General features: G+C 41.9%; 1 protein-coding gene across 1 annotated transcript in view; it reads left to right on the top strand.

Moving 5' to 3' along the window:
• The window catches only part of col27a1b (collagen, type XXVII, alpha 1b), a 76,729-nt gene that overhangs the window by 31,356 nt on the left and 31,271 nt on the right, over positions 1-14,102 (top strand). The window contains exons 8-20 of the mRNA XM_034091085.1: positions 2,297-2,341; positions 4,624-4,677; positions 6,592-6,636; positions 7,561-7,614; positions 8,563-8,607; positions 10,392-10,445; positions 11,436-11,480; positions 11,967-12,020; positions 12,271-12,315; positions 12,524-12,577; positions 12,811-12,864; positions 13,867-13,920; positions 14,041-14,094. Of these exons, the coding sequence (XP_033946976.1) occupies positions 2,297-2,341; positions 4,624-4,677; positions 6,592-6,636; positions 7,561-7,614; positions 8,563-8,607; positions 10,392-10,445; positions 11,436-11,480; positions 11,967-12,020; positions 12,271-12,315; positions 12,524-12,577; positions 12,811-12,864; positions 13,867-13,920; positions 14,041-14,094 (657 nt within the window). The remainder of the gene's footprint in view (positions 1-2,296; positions 2,342-4,623; positions 4,678-6,591; positions 6,637-7,560; positions 7,615-8,562; positions 8,608-10,391; positions 10,446-11,435; positions 11,481-11,966; positions 12,021-12,270; positions 12,316-12,523; positions 12,578-12,810; positions 12,865-13,866; positions 13,921-14,040; positions 14,095-14,102) is intronic.

Genomic DNA, 14,102 nt, shown 5'->3' with positions numbered 1-14,102 from the left:
GCAGCGAGGAGCGGACAGTGTGTGCAGAGTTCATTTCCTGTTCGCTGCGTGGGGTCTGCGAGTCATCGCAAATGGACGCGGTAGGGGGGGGGTGCTGAGGGGACTGCAGCACCCCCATCTGCGAGGCTCCACTAGCACCCCCCTCCGCACCCCCAAACGCGGCGCACCTACAGTGTAAGCGCGCCACAGTTTCGCCGCTGCGAGGCTCCACTAGCACCCCCCTCCCCCCAGCGCGTCACAGTTTCGCTGCTGACAGAGTGTGTGTGAGGAGCTCCACGGATTGGTCCATTTGGGTTTGTTCACGTACCAGGAAGAAAACGAGAAATCTCCAACGAGCCGTTCTGGGGCAGCATAGACAGGTATTTTCTGTGTTAGAGTTTTACTCCCTACATCAGGGGTGTCAAACTCAAGGCCCGGGGGCCAAATCCGGCCCGCGACTTCATTTTATGCGGCCCCACAAGAGCTTGCAAAGAACGGTTACAGGCTGATTTACAGAAGCACACAAACTACATGTCCCACAATGCATCTCTCATTTGACTTTTTTCTCAGAATTAGACTTTTTTTATTTCAAGATTTCACTTTTTTTCTTTTTAAATCATTTTGTGACATGCTCACTGAAGAGACTTGCAATTATTTCCCCTAGACTTCTGCTTTCAGACGTAGTTAATTATGAAGTTATTACCCTGTCCGATAATAATCCAATGCAGAGGCGATAACATTATTTTATATATATATAACATATTTATATATGCATTTTTATATAGTCTTAAAGTTACAACCGGCCCTTTAAGTGCAACCACAATGCTGATGTGGCCCGTGGTGAAATTGAGTTTGACACCCCTGCCCTACATGGTGTACTTTGAGGATTTGTGACTTTGCAGACCGCTTACATGCATAGAAACCTTCATAACACACAAGGGGACAGCTAATAACCGGAAAAGCATGACATGGGACCTTTAAGTTAAACGGGAGAAATAGGAGAAATCAGTGCAACGAAAAAAATAAATAGTCTCACTCAACCCCCAGTATCACCCCATTGACAACAATGTGACAAAAAGGTGCTGATATCTGGGGTTGTAAAACAGCAAAACTTGCTGTCTCCTCCAATTGTTGTGCTAAGTTAAGCTACCAAGTCCTATTAACATGTGAGGTAAAATTGCATTATGAATTAAGTTTCAGTGATTTTAGTACACTGACAAGTTAATTACTGAATATCAACACCAAATAGAAGCCAACTGTAAAACAAACTATCTTTAAGTTGTTGTTTCTTTCCCATCCCAGTCAACCAGGCTTGCATAAACTCAGTAGCCTTTCTATTGGAGCCCTGCTTTCCATCAATACTACCAAATGTCTCTCAGGATGTTAGCAGAGGGATATTTTAATCCCCATGCACACTCTGCATGCAGCAGGCTAGAGAGTGCTCGGTATAGGTCTCTTGGTGGTGACTTGTTTGTTTACACCAAGACTCATTTTCCTTACATCGGCCTCCTGCTGAAGCTGCACGCCTCTGGTTTAGTTATTTTGTTTCCGACAGGCCAACACAACTGGCGGCTAATGACTTCACACATGAGGGGATAGACATGTTCTTCCCTCAGAGATGACCGCACATGACTCTATCTTCTCCGCTGTAGGCCTTGATTGTGAAAAGATTAATACATTTTGCAACCAGCTGGCATGCTCATTGGAGACCACAGGGCATGAAGGTGACCATTAATTACCCTGTTGGGTCTCACTTGTGCCTGTCTAATTGGTTTGCTAGTTTAATTGATGCAGGATTGTTCTGCATTGTTTTGCCTCAGTGCATCCGTGGCAAGGATCAGAAAACTCGTGGCCAAGCTGTCGGGATGCAACAGTAAATAGAAACGGGAGTGGTCTTGTGTAGAAATCTAATTTTATTCGGCGTTAACCAGCCAATGCTGCTATGCGGTCTATTGGTTTCACAGCTATTATGTTGCTCTTTGCTATTGACCCTCTCTGTAAACCTTCCTGCTCTTTTATTAGGTGATTTTATTTTCTGAGGAAACAAAGTCAAGTCCTCCTTTGGGCAATAGGAAACTTCAATGTAATTTCAGCTCCTGTTGTGTTGATCAAGATGCTATTGAACACAAGGCGATACCATTTGCTAACTAAATTCAAGATAAATGTTACCTTTTCAACCGATACGGACATAATCTCTTTTTCCAAAGTGCTTCATTTAGTAGTACTTGTGGCTTTGTGAGGAAATTAGATAAAATGCCGGGATTATTTTTACTTGTTGGATATGCAAATCTCTAACCAATTATTTTTCCATCAACAGGGACAAAAAGGTCATGCCGGTCCTTCTGGTCTTCCAGCTGAGCCTGTGAGTACTTCAATACTCCGTAAACATGGCTACAGTGTAATTTATATCATACAATTTCTCTGTCTCCTCACCAGTGTACCATCAAGTTGTAATGTTGCTCTTCTTTAGCTAAATCGGTAATAACATATTATTTAATCCAATGTTACAAAATGACTATAGTAGCAGATAAAATCTTGAATGGTTACAGTAACCCCAAGGTGAGATACATAGTTGATTAGCATTGTCTTAGGAGAGTGTTAATGTTATAACGAGGGATGGAAACAATCATGAGGCAATCGCAGTGCATTTTCTGAACAGCAAGCCTCTGAAAACAACAAAAATGTGATTTCTCTGCCTCCTTCGACACAATCCCTCCTCCGTCTCTTTGAAGTGTTATCATGCTGACTAAATCCACTGCATGCTGTTTGTCTGTCTGCTGGCTGCACTGTTAGCTGTGTGTCAATGAATGTTTACTTATCTGAAAGTAGAGCCAAGAGGCTCCAGAAACATTTCCCATGAAGACTCCAGCATGTCTCTCCATTTATAGTTACAAGGGAAAATATTAACACCGACATGTTTGTGATATTAACAAAGAGATATGGGGTGGCGGGGACATTAGACATTAGACATTAGTCATTAGTTGTTCGGGAATCTTGTCTGGAATAGAGAAGGAGACATTTTTGTTCGAGGTACAAGTGGGCTAAATAGTTTGGACACCCCGAGGTCATTCCTCTCCCTTCTCTCCCTCCTTCCTGAGTCCAGATCCTGTGTACTATCTTTGAGAAGAATGTGCAGTGTCACAAAAAAAGAAAGAACAACTTTTCCTCTTCCAATCAGTTCTCTCTCTCTCTCTCTCTCTCTCTCTCTCTCTCTCTCTCTCTCTCTCTCTCTCTCTCTCTCTCTCTCTCTCTCTTGAAATAAAAAAAGTAATTATTCTTAAAGCTACATTTAACTGGTGTCAATATAAAATATGGAATATATAGTGCCTTTACCATTTCCAGAACACATACAATAATAGTTTCCATGGCATATACACCACCTTCTGCTTACAATCCCAAAATGCAAGGAATTGTATAAAAATGCGAAAAATGACTCCTGTACAACTAAACATCTGTCAGTATTGAATTTCGATCTACGGCTCCCTATAAAGTCAACTATAAAGTGAATGTGTAAACGAGGGAGTGATTTTGGACAGAGCTCGTATTCCCGTTGGGTTGCTTTCTTCCTCTCTACCTTTAACTTGTAACATTTCTACGTTTCTTTGCTCGCTACTGCCACCAACTGTCGAACAGCGGAACAGTGTGGTTTACATCCACAAAACATTTTCATTATCACCTTCTGCAGTCAGCAGGTTTGTGTATCAGCTATGTGGCTTTTTCAACACATTAGATGGGAACCAAACATATTTCTGCTTATCAAAAAAATAAATATGGTACTCATAAAACAAATTCATAAGCGCCCATTTTTATGTCGAATGATTAGACGTAAATGGTCAGCAGACTTTTAATAAACCAGATAATGTGTGGTTATTTGCCAGAGTCCTATATTACCCTCTCTGGGCTTATTAAGCAGAAATGACCTTGCTGTTTTACAATATTCTTTTTTATTGCAGCAGTTTTTACTACAGCTAGTATGATTCTCTGTGACATTCTACCATTTTTAATAATACATTACTATTTTAATCTCGTATATCACATTAATTATCTGGTTTTTTGCAGACACATAACTGTCGCCAGTGTATAATGAATGTGGCGAGCCTCAGCATGCCTTCACTAACTAATCCTGTTTTACCCTTCCCATACATGTAGAATTAAACATTCCTCTCGGGGGGGATGCATGTGGTTCGGTCTCACCACAAGGAAGGAATGACTCATGTATTATTCTCTGCGTTGATGAGGATGAACATATTAAGGCAAAACTGCTTCACAGCATGAGACTTGACCAAATTATAATAGCTCATACTGTCGATATAATTGGTGCGAAAAGTGCTAATGTCTACAGTGGCGTCTCTTTCCACGGAGGCGACCAAACAAAAGGTCTCTAATGTAAAGCTGACGGATTTAATTCTTCTTTCGGACCAATTGACTACTGTTTACTACATCTTAATATTTCTTATACTTTTGATTCCTATTATTGCAATCAGTAGGGTTTCAACAGAAACTATGTGTTCAAAAGAAACATTTTTTTCCTATAGATGACCTTTTCCCTTCCTGCATCCTGCAATGCTTTCTCCCTTCCTTTTCCCTCTCTTAGTCTCCTTCCCTCCTCCGGTGCTGATTTCTCTCCTGTCGCTCTCTCCACAGGGTGAACGGGGAGATGATGGAAGCCCCGGGGCCAAAGGCTATCCTGGCAGGCAGGTGCAGTAAATCTAGTGTTGTGGTGCTGGTTGAGCAGGGCCACACACACACACACACACACACACACACACACACACACACACACACACACACACACACACACACACACACACACACACACACACACACACACACACACACACACACACACACACACACACACACACACACACACACACACACACACACACACACACACACACACACACACACACACTCACATGGAGACACAGGGGCACGCATAAAATCATTTTTTTAAAAGGAAGCTAGGAAATCATATTTATGGTGAATTCAGGGTTTATCACTTGGTCTTTTTAATAAATCAAATTCAGCTTGTAGGTTTTTCTTTACCGTCAGAATGATAAATAAAATGGGATTATTGGGGGAATCACCAAATCCTTGTATGTATTCCGTAGCTAGAAAAATAATCGAATTTAAAGATATTGAATGCCGGCAGGACATCTCAGCAATCGGCCTTTCTGTCTCAGTCTCATAAAAATCTAATTTTCTAAATCCAAACAAAGAGTTGGCTGCGCCTGAATAAAAGAAAAAAAGGCCCCTGAGCTGTGGAGAAGTACCTGTGGTGTAATTTCAGCAACGCAGGCCCCAGGTCCAGCGAAGAAATACAATGTCAAAGGTTTCCATAGTAAGTGCTGCTCTGAAGAAAGTAAAGGTAATAAAAGTGTGACTAATGCCACAGCTCCCGGGGACAACTTGCTTCCTGTGTCTTAAATGTGAGATTCATTCTTTGGACCACTTCTAGGAGTAGTGTTTGAGTCAAAGCTAGATTGTCATTGGCTTTCCTCTGCATTTAAAATGGGTTTCCTCTCAGCTTTAGACAAATGTAAACTCTGAAAACAGCCAGACAACATCTAGCTCACTTGTCCACTGAATGTTTAACTTAGCGTCGACTTCAGGCACGGGTGTTTGCCTCTGTGCTTTAGTGCACTTACTGTGATCCCTATAGGCACTTAGTTGTGTGTGATGGATTAGGTTTTAGCACCCCCTACCATCTGTGGGCTGTGAATCACCAGTGCTGTACGTTTATGTCAAGGCGGTGTACTCTGCTGTGGGGAGTTATCCTGAGCTGAGAGTTGACAGCTTTTCTGCACTGCTGGATTTGCTGGCAGAGTATCTGAGAAATTAATGTGAATGCTGCTTTTATGTATAGACACAGAAAATGCCAGCCAAGAGGCTAATTAGAAATGTGACAATGCAAAAGTCTGGGTAAAGTCGCTCAGCATCCAGGAGCGAAAATGAATTTGTTATTGTGACGGGGTTCTAATTGTCCGTCCGAAAACACTGGCCTAGTCGGTTGGGTAAGCTCCAAAACTTTATTTATATCAGCAAAACATAAAATAACGAACCAGCACAACTTAAACAAAACAAATAAACGTCCAAATCAGACCGTCCATCACTCCCGGAGAGTAAACGTGTTCAGCTGTTGCCTTCTCTGCAACGATCTCTCGAACACGTCCCAGCTGTTGCCTCCCCGAGTTCCCCTTCCAGGGCCAACCCCGTCCCTTATTAACCCGTAGCCCCTCCCACCAGGCTTACCGTCAACAGGTGACAACCATTACACTCCAAACCACATTTCAACATAACAATCAGACCCAAACATAAACAGGTTAACCACCTCTTAATATAATCATTCTCCATAATTAACAAACGTAAATTAAATAATTGCAAGGTTCATAGCAGGAATTTAAAACACGGAAGTGATGCGTCTTTTTCCCCGAAATGTTTGGTTTGTTGTGTGTGCCGGCTGTCAGTGGCGGAGTCAGTCACTCATGTGATCCGCTCCGTCACAGTTATCTTTTTTATTTTTACTTTTAAATGTTTTGTTGTTACTCAAATGAAGTTCTGCCACCGTTTGTAACCACAGACATATGTTTTGTCATGTATTACATTCAGGGTTTACCCGGGCCTGTAGGAACAATGGGGCCAAAAGGAGTCAGGGTAAGTAGATGTTGGAAATATTACATATTTGGCATCAATCTGTGTTATTAAACTCTTTAAAGAAGTACTGTATATTTCAGAGTGTAAGGCTCAAAGTGTTTAAAGCACTGACTTTCTCTGTTTACTTATATTTCATGTTCTTGTCATGCATTCTCACTCAGCTGCCACTGAAAGCCACAGAGAAAAGAGGCACGACTCTCCTCTCTGTATTAAAGCTTCGGAACTTTCCCTCCCTTAAACGAACTGTGAAATGCCTGCTAAGTGAATTCCCTAACTAATGTGGGTACATAAAATGGCCAGTGTCGTAAACGCCACTCTTCTGCCCTTGTTAACTCCATGATGATAACGACAGATGGTTTCGTTAGTAAAGTACTGTAAGAGCACTGAACTCTAGCTTTTTGAAAATCCTTTCCATGCTTTCTGTCCTTATTAGTGTTAGCAAAATATCATAAAAACTATATTGCTCACCCGCGGAGCATAACTGTAATGCATTCAGATGTTAGCGTCTCGTTAAATGTCATGGCTGTAATTTGTGCTTGTGCCCTTTTCGCCACTTTTCTCCAGTTTTTCCTCCTGGCAGGTTAGGCAGAGAGTTCTTCAGAGATCCCTGATGTGAGGGTATGTGCCCTTGGACTACATCGTGGAACCCAGCACCATGCAGTCCATGGGCATATACACTTTCCTCAAGGCTTGGCTCTACAACAACACTCCACCGTAGCAGATAGACCTCAGTGCTGTAACAAATGAATACTGCACAGCTGACATCTTTGAAGAGAGTTTTGAATACGTTAGCGTTGTTGTCATCTACCAATTCTTAATCACGTCCATCATCTCTGCTCAGTCTCATTGTCAACCTTTTTTCTGCTTTTCCATCTATCTTTGCCATATCTGTACGCCCTCTCCATCTTTCATTCATCTCTCTAGGGTCACATTGGCATCCCTGGACTCTATGGCTTTCCTGGTTCTGACGGCGAGAGAGTGAGTATTAGTGGCTGTGAGAGTAAATGACCACTGGGCTGCATTATGACTGTCCATGGGAGAAATTATCAAATAGTTTTCATTCTGGAAGTATTGCTGGCACAGTTAAACAAATTATGTGTATGACGAGAGTGGCAAAGGCAGGCTCCCTTACTGTATTGGATGACATCTGGGGGTAAAGACATCCACACCCCCCTCCCACCCCACCCCTACTGTCCAGCTGGAAGGTTAACATGCAGGAGTTGGGCACTTAAACCAAGCAAAGACAAACATTCCCATGAACCTCCAGGACAGTCTTTAGCATTGCTAGTCAAGGAGTGCATTTGCTCTTTGATTAAATAAATAGATTTCAATGAAATGTGTTAAAAAAACGTATAGCATGGGCCTCAGGGGATCAATTGCTTTGGTAGCAATAACAACAGGTGACATTTCTACTATGACCTGACAGTCCTTTGACTAATGAGGAAATGCTGTCAGTCTCAGCTGCCCTTTAAGTTTAATACCGATATGGCATGGTACCAATCTAACATGGCAAACAAGTAATAGCGTAAGTTCATTTGAGGCTTTGGCTGAATGTACAGTTCAATCTAATGAAGGTTGACCTTAAACCTGACAAGCTGAGCCTGAACTGTCCTAAAATGACCGTTCTGTGGAGGATGAACTATTCTGATCTAGTTGAGAAACTCTCAAATCAAAGTCCATGTAACAGCTGATTTTTAGATTGTATGTGACCTATCATTGGAAACTGCTGTTGCAAAGGGTAAACAGGCCACACGTGATGATGTAAAGGGATGGAAACATATTTCTATGTTTCGATTGTTTTATCTTACACATGGAGCATCATAGCCTCAAAGGGCTGATAGTGTCTCTGAGGAAAATATATTCATATATGTTTTTACATTTTGCACTTCTTTTGCTTATGTAGCTCCTTCTCTTTTCTGTTTCCAGGGAATTCCTGGCGTTCATGGGAAGAAGGGCAAGATGGGTAGGCCGGTAAAGTTTTCTCTCAACATACTTCTCAGAGAACATTTTTAATGCAGCCTCATGAAAGTGGGGGTGTTTTGTCTTGATCTATGGACTCTTACTTCACTGAATAGCTACTGTAAGATGTATTCAATGAGCATCACTCTGACAAAGACTATAGTTCAGTGTGAAGCCCCTTCTGGCCCTCGTTGTGAATCTGAGAAGAAACGTTGTGCTTCCATTTTGGCAAAGTGATGCCCGTAATTAATATAGGGATTGATAAAAGAAAATAAACATGCACTTTTAATAGTTCGACAGAATGTATTGGAAACATAAATGATCACGTGTCAGCAGATTTAAGATCCTGGCCTCATATTAAAGTCAGTGACCCCTGATCTATAAATCTTGGACGGCACATTTTCTCTTGCTGAAGTTGATTAGGAAACATTGAATGTTATGGAGTGTGCTCATTACTATGCTTGTTTTGCATGAGGCCGATATAATAATGCGATGTGTCAGTTGTGGGTTTGGCTCTTCCCACAGAACAGGGAAGTATATCTTCAATGGCGCCTGGAGGGACATTTCCCATCCTTCCAGGCTGACATGGAAAATACTTCTTAACCACTCGTGTAAATCTGCTTTTCTCCCAGCCCGAGTCTGGTTGTACATGTTCTCTGATATTATTATGCAGCAGCGGTCAGTGACATAGACTGGTTCCACAAAATACAATCATAATAGCAAAGTTCAGTGGAAAACAGTTATTTTCCTCTGTGGTGAAAAGTGGCCATGATTCAGACAAGAAGTTCCTTTTTCTGTCCTGCGTCAGCAGTAATGCCGCTTAACAAAATCTGGAATAGCAAATTCTGCACTGTGTGTATTTTATTGTGTTTTAACAGCTCCCTCGCTCCTCTGTTAATGGCAAGTAGGAACGTCTTCCAGTTAAAACATTTTTTATCAACGCTATTGTTTATACATAGCCCAGTGGCATAATTTCCATCCGACTGCTCACATAATGAAGTGTCTCGCTTAAAGTTGCCGTCAGTTAGAAAACTAAGGCATGTGTTTCTGATCAAACCAAGTCAGCATTAAGATTTTTCCACATTTCCTGAGGCTTCATGTTGCACCAATTACTGCTCATTACTTTGTCCACATTTGCCTAATGTTCTAAATCAGCAGTCTGCCACACAAACAATCCCATCGTTGCCATCTCCTGAGGTGGTTTTACTAGATACTTCTCCTCCTCTGTCTGCAGACAGACGACAAGATATCTCTCTGCTATCTGCCATTTCTCATTTGTCCAACCACAGCTCTCCTTCTGTCGGCGTGTGCTGAGCCGTGATGTGAGTTGGTTGCATGTTGACCTTGGCCTAGCGACAAGCACACGTCGAGCATGTGGCCTCGCGGCTGCATCGAGCCTCTTGTTCTGCCTCTATAATGGAATCACAAGCGCAAAGCAAACAAAAAGGACCCAGTCATCAGTTTCTGGGCCAAGCAGCTTTGTACGCCATTTAGGCGAGTCCTGGGGGTTTTGTGCTCGTGCACAAACAGAAGCTTGGTCGCTCAGAAACACAGAATTTCCTGCCGGTCTCCCAGGAATGAAGCGCTGGAAGTGCGTTTTAGAGGATTTGCTTGGCTTTGCTCTGAAAACTTCTGTTTTGGGAAAAGTTTTGTTGCTCCTCTGTGCATGGTGCAATACCATTACTGACAAATCATGGGATATCTTAAACATTCAAGTGTTTTGACAGCATGAACATGATGAAGCCACTCAGTTACCCCTCTGGTTTCATGGCCCTGCTGTTTGTTTGTGTGCTCAGGGGTTTCCTGGTGACTTTGGAGAGAGGGGACCTCCTGGCCCTGATGGGAACCCAGTAAGTTGAATTATGTACATGAATGCACTCTTTTATTATACCCTTTTGCCACAGTGAAAATCTTCACATGTGGTTCAAAAAGACCTGACTGAGATTTCACCATATTTAGACATGGCAAATACAACAAAAAAATGGAAAGTACACTCATTAAGGTACAACAAGTGGAAACATTACATGTTACTTGTTAGACGCTTTTTATCCAAAGCTACTTACATACTCAATACTGTGGACAATCCCCACAGGAGCAATTTGGGGTGAAGTGTCTCAGGGACACAACGACATGCTGACTGCAGTGGGCTTTGAACCTGTGCTCCGCTGATCCCAACACCAACGCACTATTCCACTGCACCACACGCCGCCACAGTACAAATAAATAACTCGGTCCTCACCTACTGGAGAACTGTTCTACAGAAATAAATCATATTCTTGCTCCTGACTGTCCCCCAAGTCTTTGCAGTCATTCACTAACTCCCCCATCATAATCCATACAGATATCTTTCAGGGCAGCTTCAGCAGTTTCTGTCTTCTTCCTTCAGTCTGACCCTTACTCCTCATGATTGACAGGGTCAGTGTTGGATTTGGATTGGCTGACCTCTGAGGGCCTCCTCTAGGTCTCATTTCCTCTGCCTCCAGAGAGAAGAGTTGATTTTCCATCAGGCTGAATTCATCTCCTTTCATTCATAGAGGACTAGTAGGAAGGCGACAGGAAAGCCACACTGGGCTGTGTGTCATCCCTCTCTTCTGGGTGTGTAGCTGGAGAGGATGTAGTCATGCGGCTGCAGGGTAGATCATTTGGAACAAGCCTCTCTGTGTTTTCGAGTGCCAAGGGCTCACTCACTGCTGAAATGAGTGAGGAAACTATACAAAGGCTATAAGTGGATCAAATAAATGGAAACATACTGTTAACTTCCATGTGTACACCTCTGTATGATTGTGCTTGTGTTGCCTCTTTTCTTCATCCCTCATTCTTTGTCCTCTGCTTCCTCTCAGGGTGACCTGGGGTCTCCTGGCCCATGTGGAGTCCATGGTCTCACTGTGAGTGTTCGGGGATCCTTCTTTTTGATTGAACAACTTCATGTTTTTAATGTTGTGTCTCGACGTTAAGCACATAAAGTAGATGTTTCTGGTCTTTTACGAGCTCCCACAATTACAAATGAATGCATCTGGACATTTTGCCTTTTTTGTTGTTTTAGTTTAGTTTTATCGGTTTACACATACAATACCTTTACCAATGAATGTAAACATAAACAAAATAAAACTCAATGGAGACGTTTTAAATATTGCATACCAACAAATACCTTAGTTCATTGGAAATATAAGAACAATATTAAAAAAGAATAGAGAAGAGGGGAGGACAAACAGTAGCAGGCATCTATATACACATTTGTATAAGAAAGGTTAAAATGACACACAGTTTACACACATAATCCATAAATATAAGGAGATTAAAAAAACTTAAATTGTGAAAACGCAGAGAATTCAGCTTTACATAATGTGTGTCTTATGTGTTCATGTGTGCAGGGAGACATGGGCCCAGAGGGCATTATCGGCTTTCCAGGACCACCAGGACTGAAGGTAAATGATGTGGTGTCGTAGTTATGTCTCTGTCAGGTTTTGGGATGTATCCAATATAAAGTAAGTGGGATTTGATTGGTTAACCAGAAATGTCTCCCAGTTGCGGTTGAGCTCTCTTTGATGATCAGAACTGACAAGTGGTTGATGATTACATTATTCCACAGCCTGAGTATGTAATTCATGTTGAACGGGAATACGCCCAGCCTGCTCATTAATCATATTGAGTCTTTAATCTGTTTTTTTCCCCGAGGGAGTGCCTGGAAACCCAGGGGAACCAGGACTGAAAGGTGATAAGGTGATCTGCACACGTCTTTCTCAATACTCACCTGCTATGTACAAGAATGCTAAAGGCGACAAATCACTTAAATGTGTTTCAAACTCCTCAGAAAGCTAACACCATAAGCCACGGCTTGTGTAACGCAGCATTTCTGTGGTGCGTGATGATCGAATCACTTTTGAATAACATTCATATTTTTATTTCATGTTCTTTTGTGTTTTTTCAGGGGGATGTTGGTTTACCGGGGGAGCAAGGGGAGTACGGATTCCAAGGGGACAAGGTAAGTGTGTGTTTGTATGCGCCCAGGTGGTATGGGGGCTATTTTGGAAAACATTTGATTGATGGTTTAATACCTGGTTTCTCCTATCTGCATGTCAAATTGTCCTTTGACTCCAGGTGGCTTCATATGATTAGATAGGTTTTCCAACCTCAATGTCTTTAGGCAGCATGTTCATGTGTGTGTTTTATTTATTTTTGATGTTCTTGTTTACACTGAGCTCCCTTTTTCCCCAGGGTATTCGTGGCTTGCCCGGTTTTCCAGGTCCTTGTGGGAAACCTGGTCCGCAGGTATTTTTCCATCCCACATTAAAAATAACCCAAAAGTTGAAAAACTTGTTTCTGAAATCCAAAACCCCCACAAACATCTCATTAATAAATTATAACATGACATAGCTGACTCTACATAAAGGTAACACCCAACAGGAGCGCATTAGTTCCAACCAATTTGGTCGCTTGTATGTTTTCAGTGAGTCTTTAATACATGAACATAACGTACTGTCTATCTAATGGAGCTCAAAGTAGACACAGCTTCTCTAAAATGTTTTTGTGAAGTCTATTTACTTGTTTTCCCTTTGCTGCTTCAGATAATAATTGTGTTGTGAAAGCATAGTGGTGTGCTCAAAGGTCAAAGTATTCTTAGGATTCCCCCAAGAAGAAATACTGGTGCTATTGAAGCATTTTTTTTGACAACCTCAAATGTATACACAGCAAACTTCAGGCACTCATGTATGAGGGGAACTTTAATCTGAGAAATGTATGCAAATTAAGCTGTGGCATAAACAATTATGCAAATAGCAGAGCTCTGGCAAATTCCCAGTGCATATGCTGCCTTAGTGTTGAAAGTAATCCACCAATGTTGGCACTTTGTCCTTAAATGCAAAAATACATGTTGAGTGCTCTCTGTTCTGATTTGAGATTCTAGTTTGGAAAACCTGCTCTCTTAATGGCTATAGTCTTTTCCACCCATCAGAATCTCTCCCTCTTACAAACAACAAGGTTGCTTTGGCAGTGCTTTCAGGAAATGAGATTTCCATAACATGCATATGCAATAAATGACCTAGAAATTCACAAACAACATTTTAGTTTTCTGATCTGTGTGATAACAGTAAGATCATTTGTTGAAGGTGAGGCTTATTTGAAACCAGTGTTGTAGCACCTAAAATGGTTTGGCCTTCAAAGCTAATGCACTCATAGATTTTCTGTTTGTATCTTCATGGTTGATGACACTTATTGTAAGTAGCTTCAGACAAAAGCGCTACCAAATTAAAATGAAATGTAATGGACTTTTAGGGCAAGCCTGGTGAAAAGGGCCCGGATGGTTTACCTGGCCCTCTTGGCCCAGAGGTAGGATATATACGATTACATTTTGATGCATTATATATTATATGTTATTCCCTGCTGATGCACGGTTGAGTGCCACTGTCTGCTGACAAAGCTAGGTTTCATTTCCTGTCATTTTCATAGGGTTTCCCAGGTGACATTGGCCCACCAGGAAAAAACAGCCCTGAAGGATCCAAGGTCAGAGT

Source organism: Pseudochaenichthys georgianus, chromosome 9 (genome assembly GCF_902827115.2).
Source record: "Pseudochaenichthys georgianus chromosome 9, fPseGeo1.2, whole genome shotgun sequence".
Lineage (NCBI taxonomy): Eukaryota > Metazoa > Chordata > Actinopteri > Perciformes > Channichthyidae > Pseudochaenichthys > Pseudochaenichthys georgianus.
This window is presented reverse-complemented; position numbering and strand designations above follow the sequence as displayed.